We start from the raw sequence: 16788 nt of genomic DNA on the forward strand, positions 1-16788 counted from the left end.
ATATAGTTTATAATAATTTCACATAACATAAGTTCTTGAACCAAATTATTCTTGTAAAATATAAAAATTCAAAAATCTAATTCATTCAAGTACGAAATCAAATAACTTAGTTTTAAAGTTACAAACGAACATGAAAAGTACATAATATTAAGAAAGGAGGCCTAGTAATCTTCAACTCAAATCTGATTACCATACATATACACTATATATTGTCTAAAACTCTATTACCGTATCAAGGACATGGTAAGTTTTGTTGTGAGAGATGTTTGATGAGATAGGTTAATTGACTATATATCTGGAAAAAAAAAATTGAGTATACAAAACTGTAATTTATTAATGCAAGGGAGCTACTTGGGACCATATGTGATGTCTTTATATGAACCCAAAAGTAACTTTTGTATACAACAGAACACAAATGAGGGCACAAAATCATGCATCTGTCTGTGTTTATAATGTAACCATGCATTTTCTATAATGTAATCATGCGTCTGGCTTTCTTCTTTGTTTACCTCAAAAAATTTGAAGCCATGATCAACGAATATACATTGTCTATTATAGAAGATTCATGTGCTTCAGAACCTGGCAATGATGACAAAGCAAATGAGCAATTGACTTCATGCCCATCACAACTTTGTATTTATTTATTTCACCAGTTTTACAAGTCAATAGGCCACTAGTAAGTTGACATATGTATATTAACATTTAAAAAATAAAATCATTATAAATATCGAATTGGTACGGATTTTTATCGAATTAGCGATATTGTTACCTGTTAATCAAACCAAACATTTCAATACGGATAGAATTGGAATATTTAAAATTATAAATTAATCATTTAACCAAAACAAACTAAACTGTCGATACGTGAAGAATTCAAATGAGATGCCCACGCCAACTAACAATACATGTTCTTTCATTAAAAATAAAGTCAATGCGTATTCACCCCTGTATTGTTCATCACGTGTTGCCACATCATATTTTTCCATTTGTCCAGTTGATATATTTATGGAATTGTACTCAACTACAAGAATTAAAAATGCAATTAGGCATTTTGTCCATCTGGATTGTTAAGAGATTATCAGTAACTATACTACCTGGCCTAAATTATTCAAAAAGAACCACAAACAAAAATAAAAAATCGTTGGCTGAACACTGCAGTGAATAACAAAATAAGAAATTAAGGTCAAGGTCAAAGTTCATAGCTGTGCACAAGACACTCATTCCTACTAACTTATATATTTTCATTAAATAGTACACAAGACACAAATAATCATGCTTTACAACTTCTTGATGAATTTTTGTTCATAACCCCTTTGCAGCAAGCTGCTTCTTCAGGCTGAGGACCTCGACTCCTTTTGTCGCTAACTGCTCCTTTAGGTTTTTTGAAGCCTCCTCAAACTTTCTGTTCATGTGATCGGACTCGTCCCGTGTTTCTTTATATCTACTTCGAAAGGCATCTAACCTTGCCTGTGCCCCTTGAAGCCTCATTCGCAGCTTTGCCTTCTCTATGCCGTTTTCAACTTGATCCTGTTTGAAGTATACCAGGCCAAATTAAAAACTAACAAAAGAAAGATAACATTACTTGGGACAGTTTTGTTTTGTTTTGTTTTGTTTTTTTTCATTCTTTTCTGAAAGGAAACAACTACTTGGGACAGTTCTAAATTTGTGAATTCTGACAACTCCAGATGAAAAGTTTTTTACTTCCCTTTTTTTATCTTTTGTGGCAGAAATTTTGACACTGTTTGGAGAGCGTGGATCTTATTATCCAAACTGCTATTTAACAAAAACCTATCAAACCCAATTGTTGAAGCGACAGCTGCGCATCTATTGGTCATGCCCAGAAAGATGAAAACTACCTTGCACAACAAATGAAAGTATACAAGCACTTACTTTGTGAATCTTAAGCTCCATGCTTGAAATTCTCCTTGTCAGTTCCTCCACTTGAAACTTTGCCTCCATTAACTGGTAGTAAATTCATCAACATTTGAAACGACTCAAACAATTTAGGTGCCAATGAAAAAACAAGGACTTTTCAGTGACCTACCAAGTCATTGTAACGTTTATTGAGACTTTCTTCTTCAATTGCATGTTTCTGCTGCTCTTCGATCTGAGTCACTAATTTATCCTTTTCCTTTGACATAACACAGAGCTGGTTGTTCAGACTCTGTAGAGAACATGCAATCAATCAAACAAATGGAAAAAATTCTGAAAAAATAATGTTAGTTCCTTCCTCAATATTACTGAACTTTTCTCCCTGACCATTATATCCTGGTGCGTAGAGAACAGAATGGAGATCATACCTGGTAGTCATTTGAAAGTTCTGACAACTCTGTTATTCGAGTCAACAAACCTTCTCTTTCTTTACTCAGAAAGCTGAGCTCCTTCCGAAGCATATTCACTTCCTCGGATTGATGAATTCTGCACATCTCTGAATTTGAGCTCAACATCTAAATGGTTTATAAAGTAAAAGTTAAAAAGCCGTGCATACCAATCATTACAGTTTGTGTAATAACCATACAATATTCTGAGCTAAAGCAAATAACTCACCTCTTCAGACCGTTTGCTCAGAGCGCCAGTTATATTTTTGTCATTATTCACTTGATCAATCTCAAAAGACTTCTCCATGCTACAACAGAAGAAGTATAATAAAAAAACAATGTTTTGGTCTTCCAGAAATTCATGACTTTGATATTAATATTCAAGATATTCTAATAAATATAGCAGCAAAGAAGATTCAATAAAATGATAACCTAATAAATCCAGCAGCAAAGAGCAGAAAGTAATTTTTATAATTAGATAACAATTTGTGACATTATCCCAAAAACGTACTACAAATCTATTCCATCTTTGGATATTCTTTTAACATTTTCCGACAGTAAAGAATTATGGAAAATTTATCCTAAGCCTACCCCCCTAAAAGGACTAACAAACCTTGAAAGGTGAAAACATGAAATATCACAATATACCTATCAGACGACAATTGAATACCAAAAGCTAGAGGTCCATATAATTGCTTAATTCAGCAAATGACAATATGGCCAGAATTATTCCAAAGTAAAAATTAAACATGCATTGCCGCTAATGGTATATAAGACCAAATAATATAAAAGAAGATACCAGTTTACGGAGAAACAAAAGGGAAAGGAAACTGACGCAAACCTGCAAGTCTTCTGTCCCGCCGTTTCCTCACAAGAAGTTAATCTTTCCCTAAGGACCTTGCATTCTTTTCTACAAGACTCCAATTCATTTCTCACCTTACATTTTGACATAATCATAAGCAGGTTAAGCAGATACCGCTATGAATAATCAAGTAACAAATATTGTTGTTTTTAAACATTCTATATCACAAGTAAATGCATCCGAAACAGGTAAAGACCAGCTACACTATCTAGACAAAATGGTGATAACAGATCTTTCCTATTAGTCAAACAGGGGAAATGAAATTCATATTTTCAGTCAAGCAATGTGGATGAAGAGATATCTTTTGTGATACCACAACCAAAGATTCAGCCTTAGAAGTTTCAGCAGGAGATAATCAAACCAAAGGTGATACAATAAGGTCAATCCATAATCGCCAAATTCACTCAAAGAAAGAAGGGTGTGCATCCCCTCAATTTCCTTTTGAATTGAAATTTTTGGCAGACAACAATTTGAAGAATGGCAAGCAAACTCTTCACGATGTACACAATCGGAGATGAACCTCACCTCTGACATTTCCCGTGATAATGATGTAATCTCCATGTTGTATACCTTTGATTTCTCTTCTATGGCTTCAATGGAAGCCTTCTCCTTAGCTGACCATATTGCTCTTTCCTCCTCCATTTCCAAAAGGGAATCTGTAAGTTGCTGCCAGCCAAAGATACAATCAAATGAGCAACTTTGCACCAAGAAACACACACAGGTCAAAAAACTCAACTACAGATTGATGTTTTTAATTTATAATTCAGGAAAAGCCCCAAAACTAGTCTACCATCGCCAAGTCTTCCTTTTCTTCAGTGAACATTTTAATGGAGCCTTCCATCTTTTGCTGCTCAAATTCAGATTCTTCCAGCCTCTGTTTCTGAATATACAGATAAATGACAATGAAAAATTAAAACATTTGCACAAAAAAGCAAACTAGCAAGTTATTTTTATAAATGAAAGTAGAAAAAGACTTAGGATAGTGTGAAAGAGAAATGCGGACTAGCTTACCAGGGCCAAAAGCTCTTCCTGCAATGCTTCAAGTTCCAAGTTTGATGTACTCAATTTTTCAGACAGGTTTTCTAGTTCAGATGCTAAACCTTCGCTAATCGACACAGCATCTTCTTTTTCCCTGTATACAGCTGCTAACTCTTCTTCTAGAGAAGTCATCTTTGTTTCCATTTCAAAAGCATAAACTTCCATCTTTTTGTATTCTTCCTGAAAAACAAGAAAAACAAAATAATAGAGTTGCCATCACTGAATACTAAATGAGGCTCAAAAAGCTTAAGCAAAGTAGAATAACAACTAGGACCATAAAACATAACAAGTAAAATTCTAATTTCACTTTAATATCTTAACAAAATATTAACTATCAAGGCATTCTCTCTTCATCAAGAAAATTAGTTTCTTTCAGTATAAGTATCTCTTCACATCAGCGTATGGACATTTACAGCTAAAATAACTTGCATGCAGCATAACAAATTTTATGCAGGATAGTAATGGAAAAGAGCTTATAAAACATTGTCACCACCTGCAATGTCTGTTCAAAAGCAAGGTTTTTTGTTCTTTTAGAATCAGACATAACTGAATCACGCCTTCTACCAGCAAGTGAGTCACGCTTGTTCATGTCACGTTCAAGAAGAGAGTTCTGACCGTGCAATCGTTTTATTTCTCGTTCGGCAGAAGCTTTTTCACCCTGCAAATGAGCGAATATGTTTGTGAAAGCGAAAGGTTGTGTTTGGATGATATCAATGACTGAAGAAAATAAAGCATAAAGCTCAAACCTCCAGTTTGGTCTTCTCTTGTATGGCATTCTTAAGCTTAAACTCAGTCTCTTTCAACTTCATTCTTGTTTTCTCAACATCTTTTCGCAAACTTTCCTTTTCCTTAGCCAAAGAACAAGATGATAAACCTGATATTTCCTTTTCAAGGACTTGCATATAAGAAAGATATTCTCCCTTTTCCAAATCCTGTTGTTCCAGAAGTTCCTGAAATAAACTACTATCAATGAAAGGCTTTTACTGGTTACTAACAGTGATAAGCATATTAATACTAACATACAAGCTTACCCTCAAGGACTTTTCAGAATTTTGAGCGTCTAGTTTCAGTTCCTCTATCCGGTTCTGAAGATCAACTGTTTGATTGTGCAGAAGGCACTGCATACCAGATAATAATACAGCACAAAAAAAAGTCAATGTGGTCAAGAAGTAAATAGATTTCAGGGTCTTTCAAATAAGTATAGTTACAACCGAACCTTTTCATTCTCAAGTTCAGAAACTTTTTCCATCAGATACGAGTTTAACTTCTCGTGGTTACTTATAATATTCTTTTGTTGTAAAGAGAACTGGCACATTGAAGTCTTGAAATCCTACATTACAAAGAAGTCAAGCCACTAGATGGTGAGAGAGAATACAAGCATTTATAGCATAAAGACCCGCACAGGCTTCAGAAAATAAATTAAATGAACCTCAGAGATAACTTCTTATGACATCAGCAAGCAATATCTTTAGAATACTAACTGTAAGTAAGAAAAGCCATTAGGAGCTGATGTTTCGAAAGTACTCACTAGGAACGTATCAAATAGCACAGAGAAACTCTTAGAGCCCTCGTCCAGAAGTGAAGATACACTTTCTATTGCTATTTCTGAGCTTTGAACTTCCAACATTATTTCTCGGACTTCCTTTGCAAGCTTGATCACCAAGTCAGAACTTTTGTCCTATACAAAGATATTAAAAGTTAGCTGCACAGACTTCGAAAGAGAACATGTATACTCAACCAAACCCTATATTTACAAACACCATAAAATATGTGAACAATAGATAAATAATGACTCGCCGCAGAAAATAACCCAAAGGAAGGAGATCATACATCCACTTTTGCTACAGATTCGTTCCAAGGATGCTCACGAGCGACCCTAGCCTCCTCACGTGCAATTAGAAGCTCTTCATAGAGCTAAGGACATCAAACAATAAGAGACCGTAGTACCATCTTCATAAAAGATAAAACAATGGAAGTGAAAGAAATGACGGTTCTCTCGATCTTTCTAAAAGAGAAAACAGAGAGCAGCAAGTGGGTAGGCTTGTACATACATAGATGGAAACTTAAAACAAATACAACACTTTGACTGGATATGCTAATAGAAAGGTTTATTTCAAGGCCATATAGAAACTTAGCTTCTGTGACGGGAGGAGAACATGCAAGAGACTTACACCTTAAATAAAAAACCTAAAACAAATCATTTTCCTGTTGAGACATTAAAAATGCATCCTGAAACGGTATTCATAGTCAAAATTCATACATACATATACAGAGGTATGATGAATAGTCAAATATATATATGGAGGCATGTTGAACAGTGGGGGTCCTGATCATGCACACATGTGAGTGACACATGTATATAATGGACAAACACTTACACACACCCTATGTGTGTGTCTAATTCGGTTAACTGCAAAAATCCAAACACACACACACACACACACACACACACATATACATATATATATATATATATATATATATAGAGAGAGAGAGAGAGAGAGAGAGAGAGAGAGAACGCAAAATTTTCTGTTAAAAATGAAGCCTGCTTGTATGGAATAAAAAAAAGTATTGTTAACCATTTTCTTTTCCTGCGTTTCTTATTAAGGTGGATGGCCATAATAAGCTAGAATCTTAAAAGATTGCAGCAGATTAGCATTCAAAAAAAAAAAAAGACTGCAACTTGATTGTTCAGTGCAATTATCAGCGTAAATGTTTAAACCTACTAACACCCTAAAAAGTCTTGAATAAGTGATGAAGCTCCAGGTAGATTAAATCTATTCACATGCTTATATATAACAACCGACTAACACAAACCATGATTACCTCGCCAAACTTCTCCCTGGCACATATGTTCTGCTCTGTTGCCAGGTCAACTACACTATCCAGATTCTGCTGGCTTGAAGACTTCTCCATTTCTAGCATCTTAATCTGCAAGTTGAGGACAAACAATAAATGACAAAAATGTCAAAATGAATAAGCAAAGCAATAAAAATAGCAATAACTACATACTGAATTTTAAAATTTGCAAAGATAATAAATAAATAAATAAAACAAGAAAGAATATCAGAAAACAGGTCCATATGAAAAAATAAAACAAAAGAGTAAGAGGACGACCTGTTCTTGAAGTCGCTTAATCACAAGAATAGCCTCCGACTCTCTTAAACTAATGTTATTGTCCCCATTAATGGTACCTTTATCGAGATAAGATGTGAAGTAGTCATTATACATTGCTCCAGAAAACATATCAGCCTCAGCAAGCTTTTGTGTCAAGCATTCAATTTGTATCTCACTCAAAGTTCTCTGTATGAGGTAATGATTAGTATAGAGTGCAAAAAGGTTTGCTGATATATTGAGGAACAGAAACAATAAAATATACGAACCTGAGTTTCAAATTTTATAAGCAAATCTTCATATTCTGCTTGCAAATCTACTAAATCATTGTCCTGCAAGATTATGGAGATTAAAAATGTGGATTGCCAAAAGTTCAGAACAGAAAATGTAATGAAAAAAAGTACAAACCAGGGGTAAGCTTTTCTTCCTGGGTGGCACTTTTCTCCTGTTAGTAACATGTAATAAAGCACATGGATCGGGAAGAGCAGAGTCATCCAATGTGATGTTTTTACATTCTTCATCTTCTTTGCAAGACTCATTCTCGGCAACTTCAGTCTCATGCACCAGTTCTTGAAAAGGAAGAAGTGGTCCAACATCACGCATAGGTCTCACGGTTTTTGCCGCGGATGCCTTTGATTGGATGGTGGATACCACCTAAAATGCAGCAAAGTAAAAATAGCTGAAACTTGCAACATATCTGATATGACATGGCCAGAAAAAGTTTAGAGACCATATCAAAAAAGATAACAAAAGTACTTAATAAGTATTTCCAGCAGCCTGTCTCCTGTCTTGTTATCTAGAACCAGGCAATATAACAGTCACATAGATATACTTAATACGTTTGCACATTATAATCCAGCCAGATGAAAGAAATGCATGAAGCCACATGAAAGGGTCAACAAAATGTAACATTCCAATTGCTGAAGATTGGCTGCAGATGCCATTTTCCTTATTTCCAGCTTTAGTTTAGGGCCACATCCATCATATGCAATGCGGTGTGGATAAAAAGATAGAGAAACTGATGAGAGAATTTCCATGGGAAGGGATGCTGGAGGGGAAGAGATTATTTGGTCATATGGGATGTGGTATCTCAAGTGAAGGAGAAAGGTGATGTAGTACAGCCCGTAGGTATTAAATTAATCACTTAACAATCGAACAGAGAAGAATATAAGAGTTCGAGGAGAAGAAATATAGGTCGAAAAGACGAGACAAAGGGCAGAAACAGTATAACAAAGAAGAATATCGGAGGTCGAGGAGAAGAAAATATAGATCGAAGGGGCGAAATCAGAGAGTTCTAGGAAAAGGTTTACTCAACATTCAAATCTAAATTTTAAAGAACTACATGGGGGTATTTATAGCAAACAAAAACCTAGACATAACAGGATAAAAATCCCTTGCTTAAACAGAAATTCTAACCCAAATAAAATAGGAAACTTAAAACTAGAAATCTGGAAATCTGGAAAAGTAGAAATCCTACTAGAATTTGGAAAACTAGAGAATCTAGGAAACTAACAAATACATTAGAAAACTAATAAACTTAGGTCCTACGCGTCCTGCATCAAAAGGGGGTTGGCGGTTGGGCCAATTTGGTGAAGGGAAATGAGGCACTGCTGGGAAAATGGTTGTGGAGATTCACGGAGAGAGAGAAAGCCTGTGGTATGCTATCACTAAAAGCAAATATGGGCTGCATGAGAATGCTTGGTATTGGAATATAAGCTGTTTGCTGCATCAAATTGATTCTGATTGAAGAGTTGACTTCCTTGATTAGCTTAATTGTTAATTGATTAGATCAGTTAATAAAGATGAGGCTAATTTGTATTTCTGACGTTGGGTCTTGGATTTTTATTCAAACACCTTTGTACTCAAGTAATGCGACACAATTTTATTTCAACGAGGTATCACACCTATGTCCAGTGGCCATCTTGTCCATATTTCTGTAGAATTTCGTTTTCCTTTAATGAAACTTTGCTTCCTAACAATAAACAAAAGAAGAATTGCGTAGTTGTACAGTTTGAGAAGATTGAGGTTTCCATGATTGTATCTTCTGGTGAATTCTTGTTTGTTAAGCTTTGTACTCATTTCAATCGTAGTGAAATTGTGTCTCAAAAAAAATTACATTTCTATTAAGTACTCAACAACACCATACAATTTTTTTTATTTTGCATTTGAAATAAAATAGAAACAGAGTATGTATGCAATATAGAAACATATGTACAAGATAAATCTGTTTTGTATAGATTAAAAATTGGAACTTACAATTAAATGAAAGATGAAATGAAGTAATCATATACACTTCGCAGGAATAAAGTATTACCTCTCCCTGAGTCTCCCTTGTAAGATTACCTGGACACCAAGTATCACGCCTCTTCTCCTGCAGCAACAAACAGGAAAACTTAACGAGAACCAGAGGGAGAGAGAATGAGAGACAAACAGACAAAAAACAAGGAAGGAAGAGATAGTAGGGATTATGTAGGTAATAAAAACAGAGGGAGAGAGAACGAGACAGACAGACAAAAAAACAGGGAGGGAAAAGCTATTAGGACTATACAGGTGAGAGGATTAGCAAGTAAACCATAAACACAAGTTATAGGTGTAGATAGTCAGGAAACTGTCACCCTCAATATGGGAATAAACATTCGTTGTGAAAAAGGGCCTAAAACAAATTTTTCAAAGAGGAGTTACATAACTTGAGTTACACTAAAACACAACGAAATCTATCGAAAATCTCCTAGGTTAGCTATTTATATAGCAGATCACCTGTATTACGTGACACAAACATGACTCGAGTTCCACTAAATCACAAGTAGTGTGAAATTGTCACTGGTACAGAACCAATATAACTTCGTTTGCAGAGCAATTTCTCTTCTTCAACATGGACCTAATCAACTAATATCCCAGCCTAAAGAAGTAAGATAATAGAAGATAACATAATGGATACACAACCTCCTTTTTGTGCTCTATTTCTTAAGGGTTCTTTTATATTTTCAGGACTAATGTGCCAAATCAACCATTCCGTACATTTTTAGTTATGCATGAAGTGGGCACCTGGTTATATTGGTCAGCCATTTTAAACCCTCCACATATATACCAAATCTCTTACAACTTTTTTGAATGAGACTTTTTTTAACACAAAACTCAAACAATACACACAGTGGACAAGGAGTCCACAACAATTGTGCAACCAGAACAAACAAAAACAAGGTCCTATCAAGCCTCGATACATCAAAAATGTAACTAGCATCTGTCTTCCAATCTCATAAAACAGCAGAAAGACCCTAGGAACATTACAAGAAGAATCCCATAGAGATGGACAAAATTCAAATCAACTTTACAACTCTCAACCACCTTTGGCCCTCTGTAGTCCTCAATGCTTCTATTCTATTTCATCCAAATGACCTAAAGGACAACAAGAACTCTACAGCTCCGTAAAAGCTTCACTTTTTCCCACCACCAAAATCTTTATGCCTCGCTCAACATATATGAGCACTCTCCTGGAATAACCCAAACCATAGCAGCTTCCCTAAACAGGTTAAACCACAATTTAAAGCAACTGAGCGATGAAGCAATAAATGGTTCATTTTCCGCTGCCCTCTGCCCATACCACACCAATTTGGAGATATACACACATCTGGTCTTCTCTTCTTTATCAGGTCAGCACCAATTTACAGCACTCTAAGAAACTACCATAACCTGGCGAAAATTTTCTTTCCATGGTTAGGACTTGGCCCGTTCACAGCCAGTCTTGCATCTCATCCATTTCCCTGGATTCCGTACTGGCTTCTGGTCACAGCATACCAAAAAGATTCCCTTTCCAAAAGAAATCCCCACCAACTTACCCAACAATGCTTAGGTTTTTTATACCAAATTACCTATCCCTAATCCCCCTCTCTTTGTGTATCAATATAAACTAAATCTTATCTGATTGGAAAGGAAACAATAAGACCAAGCACATATTTTCTGTCTAAAGATAATGGAAACTTGAACTTTGTAGTAGTTATTCTCATAATTCCAAAACAATAAAAATAAGAAACAAAAGATTTATTTGAAAATCAAAGAAGAGAAGTAATGAAAATTAATTTATCATCTTGCAAACCTTCTTGAAGCGATCGTGAGTCTCATCCCTATTTGAATACAAAACCATTGAGCTCAAATTTTCAATTTTCTTAGCTTGCTGTTGCACCATCTTCTCTCTTTCGGCTTGGGCTTTCTTTTCCTCCTCCAACTCCAAAGCTATGCGCTCCCTCTCTAACTCAGTCTGCACAGCAAGTATACATATTCCATAATACACTTGCTTCTTCTAGTTACAGGAAACCATAAAGTGTATATTGTCAAACCTGCAGTAGTGTATTTCGCAGATTGAGGATTTCCTCTGCCCAATGTTCTGAATGAGATTCCTGAAACACAGTATAATAAAAAGCTTACACTTCACATACACAATCTAAAATTGATAATAATTATAAATGAATGACAACGCTGGCTATAAAAATAAAACCAACCTGCAATTTGGCTCGAAGCACCTCAATTTCCTTCTTTTGACGCTTTAGAAGAGCAGCATCTGTTAAAATCTGCCATGAAGAAAAGAAATAGGTTCAAATGCAGTAGTTAAAAACATATGGTAGGCATAAAAGAACCAATCTTATGGCCAAAAATGCCTACTAGGCAGAATCTCAAAGGGAAGATTTAAATTTAACCCAAAAAACAATTAAAATTTAAAATTTTAAAAAAAAACCTCGTTGACACGAGCACAGTTTGTGACACGTAATGCTCTACTTGCAAATTGGAGACTGCTTTTAGTCTCGTCTGCATGAATCTGTCAAACCAAAGGTTCTGAGAAACCACGCAATAACATACAAAATAAAATATCATAATTCAAAAGTTAAAGAATATTCAACTGCACAAGTTACAGAAACCAAGAGAGTCAGAAGCAAACAGTACCTTACAAAAGTTGGGTGTCAATCATTAACACTCTCTTTTGACCAATACACAATATACTACTATTTGTCGAGTTGAGTATTCTTGTGGTTGATTAGGAACCTTCTAAGAAAATTTGAACCTAACTGAAAGTACTAGATGATATCCTCTTTTTCTTAATCATGTTTCTACTGTTTGAAGCAGTGAAATTTGAAATATGAAATCCAAAATTTCCTCCCATAAAATGTGCATCATATGGTCTAAACATAATTAAAGAACTTCTTTGCTATATTCAGGACCCCATCCAATGTAAGCTAACAACCAAACGACCAAAGAAAGGACGCCCCTACGCCTACATACATAAACCTATCCCATAAGCATCCTGTTACATGTGCACACTATTCGAAAAGTTGACACCTAGAACCCTCCAAGTAATGCCCGTCATTTAACATTCTTTTGTGCAAAAAACAGTGGGTCTGGAACTCACTTATTCTTACATTTCCCGTATGCTTTAGGGCTGGGGTGGCAATGGGTTCAGGCTGCTGGGGTTAGTTGGGTTATTCCTCAGCCACCCTCAGAAAGTCTTTGTGAACTGTTTAAGTCTTTTTGGGGTGAAAGGAGAGCATGGATATTATGAAATGGTTTTTTGGGTAATTTGGTTGGAGAGATGTGCAATAATTTTTGAGATTATAGTTGGGATGAAGTGGAGGACCTGACGCAGGACAAGAGGGATAATTAATACACAAGATTGAAGCTTGTTTAAAATTAAATTTTTTAAGGCTGTAAGATTGTAGTGAGAAAGAACAAAAGGGAAATTTATGGAACGATAAGCAATTATAGGAAAAGGATAGGAACTACTAGCACCACACCAGTAGGATTCTAGGAATCACTCCTAGAGGCCTTAGTGCATCACAACTAGGGTTAGGTTGCATCACACAAACTTAGAGAGCTGAAAAGTTCCGACAAGTTTATTCGATCATCAAATCGTCAAGGTGTAAACAATTTTATTCAACCATCAAACCTATCCACTTGTGTTCCTCATCAAGACCTGTCGGGGAAAGTCAAGTCGGCTTTGGGGTAGATATAAGTAGGGTTTGTTTATTTCAGATGACAGAGTTATAGTTTGGTTTTTTTTAATGAGATTATCAAGATGATGGACCTCTTGTCCAACAAGACTTTGCTCCTTGTATTTAGGTTATTATTTAGGCAAAGTACTGGGCAGCAGTATGGGCTTCTGTTTCTCCAATTTTTAGGAAAACATCCCTTTCAAATATTTTGCTTGATTGGAAGGCAGCAGTGTCTTGATAAGGATTGGTTTCTTCTCATAGTTGTACATCTATGTACTAGTTGTCCTGTTTCTTTCTGTTATTGGTGGATTACTTGTCCACTTTTCTGTACCCTTTTTTTATGAAATAAAATTTCTCCTTTTCAAAAAATAAATAAATAATTCTGTTTATCATTAAAAAATGACCATCGGAAACCTTACTTGTGCTAGCGTGATGTTGCATATTATAGCTGTATTTGCATTTCCACCCAAAGCAGGTTGCAAAATTCGCGTAAGTTTGCTATCTCGATATGGCACATGTCCCCTGCATCAAGTACTGAATAAGGTCAATATATGACATGTACATAGAAATACACTTGACATTCAACAAATGCAGAACATACCCTTGACTCTCAGCACCTTCACTCAATTTTTTAATGACAGTTCCCAATGTCATAAGGCTTTTATTTATATGGGAACCCTCTTTGAGCCGGACACCTTCGGCACCAGTTTTTGCAGCACGTTCTGAACCAGCTAGGTCCACTAAATTCTAGAACCAAAAGAAAACATTCAGAGCAAAACAAAAGAATTTTTGTGAGAATTACAAATACAACAAAAACACACATTTCATCAATAATAAAATAGGAGGGAAGGAAAAAAAAATAAAGATATCTATTAATTTTAATAAAAACATACCAAAACTGAAACACGGACCGCATCACAAGAACTACCAATATCTTCATCTTCGTTTCTATCTCGACTTTCAATTATCTATTTAAAGCATAATAGTAGCCATATGAGATGTATAACCTAAATGGCAACCAACAACGGTAAGGATGTAAAATTGTACCATGCGGAAAATGGTGTGGGACCTACTACTGTACAGATTCATATTTGTCTCTCCAATATGCCGATGAGCTGAAATTTTAAAGGATGATAATGTCAAAATAATGTCAATATGCCTAGGTCAATAATAGCACCTTGCTTTTAGGTGAAGGGAGGGATTGAGAGTGGATGGTGTTTTTATAAATGGTCTCTACTTGTCTATTTGCGTGCCAGGAGTTGGTGTGTATGTGTGTTGTGAGTAATTGTGTGTGTGTGTGTGTGTGTGTGTGTGTGTGTGTGTGTGTGAGAGAGAGAGAGAGAGAGAGAGAGAGAGAGAGATAAATAACTCTTGAATAGTATTTTGAAAAAGAAGAATGTGTATGATACTGTAAAAAGGTAATTACATTCCCCAAACTCCATGAGATCAAGCACTTGCTCTGGAGAGGCAACAATTTCTTCGCGCAATCCAGCAACATATATCCCTCGCTGCATGCGCATAAAGGAAAACAGAACTTGCAGCAATATAATTATTCACAAACTATCATAATAATTCAACTTTATAGTAAATTCAATACCTCTAGACTTTCATGAATCTGCAATTTTCGATGCTCAGGAGCCAATAAATCATTTATGTCCTCATTATAGATCTCCATATAAGACATTCGTAAAAGAAACTCCCGATCAACATCCTAAAAGCAAGAAATAACCTGAGTATGTGCATACACTGAGTTTACAGTATAAAATTCAGTAGTTCACAAATGCTAATAGCTAAGCTACGTAAATAAGAGGCCACCTACTCATTTCAACTGTTTTTACGAGTCCAGGCTAACAACAATTTTCTGTAGCTGAGAACTGAAAGGCTAACGTGATTTCTAGAACATGTAAATGTAATCGTACAACTTTTCACTAAACCTTTTCAACATTAGAACTAGCAACACTAATTTGGTAATAGAGTTTTTAGATTAGTTACTAAACCCATTTTACAATGTTGCCCACTGATTTAACCCATTTTACACATTTGACAGTCCAACCCGCACTTACTAAACGAGTACCTCTTGAATAATGTTGAACATCTCACGCACTGCAAGAGGAATCACCCCCGGCTCAGTAGCCGACCCTCGGATTGTGTGAGTTTTCCCACTGTTAGTTTGCCCATAAGCAAAAACTGTTCCTACAAATAAGCAAAACAATGTATAGTATATATATCAGAAATTAAAGTGAAAATTCAAATTAAGTCAAAAATGGGTATAATTGAATGTACCATTGAAACCGCGAACTGCAGCCGCGACTATATCTTTGGTCTGAGATTGGTAGACCTCGAAGTTCTTACAATCTTCACCAAAAATTCGATCTACAAACCCGAAAAATAAACAAAGAAGGAAGAACATATAAGAAAATTGGAAAATAAAAACATTAAACCCATGGGAGTTAAAACTGCAGAGAAGCAGAGGCGAGAGCCAGAGAGAGAGGGTCTGGTACCAAATTCGAACTTGGAGGAGTGGTTGGGGATGAAGATGGAGTTGCCTGAGATACGCCAAGGGCTGGTCTTGGCGTCTTCAGCCGAGAGCGGCCGAGCTCGCACGGTCACGTGTATTCTCTCCATTCTCTGTTTTGCAGAATTCGGTGGCTATTGCTTACCGCAATTATGGTGGTTTTCAAAAGCTCATTGGGGTTTTTCTGGCTCGGCTAATTTTCCCGCCTCTGTATCTGGGTGCTTTGGAAGTGGACTGGTAATGACCGAAAAAGGCTCCAGAAAATTAAAATTAAATAAATAAAAAGAAGCCCTTCTGCTTTATTTATTTTTTTTGTTGGGAAAGCCCTTCTATTTTAAATATCTTGTTTAATATTAGGGTAATTTTTTGAGATATTTCGTTATATACATATTCTTAGCACAACTTATATAAATAAACTCTACACTATTTAATTTCTATAAACAAACTCAAAAAAGTACAATTGGCCCTGTTGAATTTAATTTTGATTATTAAATTACTTTGATGCCATGTTGAGTATTTTTGGTTTTTTATGAGATTTTGGAGTTTGGCTTATTTTAAGAAATCGATGGCAGTTTTATAATTTATAATAAGTTTGAAGTCTCTTTATAATGTTGTAAATGGATTTTGGGCGAAGACTATCATTGACGCTCCCCCTCCAATAAACAAGAAAGGTGTGCAAAGTCTATTGATACAAATTAACTTTCTTCGAAGGTTTATAGCCAACTCCGCGGGAAAAGTTGAGCCCTTATTGTCTTTGCTAAAACTCAAAGATGAAGAGAAATTTCGGTGGGAAGAGACTCACCAAAGGGCATTCGATGCCATTAAAGAATATTTGGCCAAACCTCCGATGCTTATTCCGCCAAAGCGGGGCCAACCCTTGAAATTATATATTTCGGCCACGGAGAACTCCATTGAAAGTCTGCTAGCCTAAGACAATGATGAAAAGAAAGAGCAAGCGGTATA

The 16788-nt window shown here is 35.7% G+C and overlaps 1 protein-coding gene across 1 annotated transcript; it reads right to left on the reverse strand.

The window, feature by feature from the left end:
* Positions 1159-16044, reverse strand: LOC18769640 (kinesin-like protein KIN-7O). The gene is made up of 33 exons (XM_020569506.1): positions 15812-16044; positions 15594-15683; positions 15385-15503; positions 14908-15021; positions 14737-14818; positions 14358-14425; positions 14204-14278; positions 13912-14057; positions 13730-13832; positions 12062-12142; positions 11829-11897; positions 11667-11726; positions 11426-11587; positions 9647-9703; positions 7741-7986; positions 7602-7664; positions 7336-7521; positions 7045-7149; positions 6049-6132; positions 5747-5896; positions 5435-5548; positions 5250-5336; positions 4965-5168; positions 4712-4876; positions 4192-4398; positions 3971-4060; positions 3706-3846; positions 3160-3254; positions 2548-2626; positions 2301-2447; positions 2045-2164; positions 1891-1962; positions 1159-1527 (listed from the first exon to the last, which is right to left on the reverse strand). The coding sequence occupies exons 1-33, from the start codon at positions 15933-15935 to the stop codon at positions 1303-1305; spliced, it is 3930 nt and encodes a 1309-aa protein (XP_020425095.1). The 5' UTR covers positions 15936-16044; the 3' UTR covers positions 1159-1302.

The sequence above is a fragment of the Prunus persica genome, chromosome G7, assembly GCF_000346465.2.
Source record: "Prunus persica cultivar Lovell chromosome G7, Prunus_persica_NCBIv2, whole genome shotgun sequence".
NCBI lineage: Eukaryota > Viridiplantae > Streptophyta > Magnoliopsida > Rosales > Rosaceae > Prunus > Prunus persica.

Excerpts from the sequence above, each read along its gene's own strand:
- LOC18769640 (XM_020569506.1), bottom strand. The coding sequence starts at position 15,935 with ATGGAGAGAATACACGTGACCGTGCGAGCTCGGCCGCTCTCGGCTGAA. Across the intron at positions 5,169-5,249 it reads ATTCTGAAAAGTCCTTGAGG|GAACTTCTGGAACAACAGGA; the intron begins GTAAGCTTGTAT and ends AGTTTATTTCAG. Across the intron at positions 2,448-2,547 it reads TGAGCAAACGGTCTGAAGAG|ATGTTGAGCTCAAATTCAGA; the intron begins GTGAGTTATTTG and ends TAAACCATTTAG.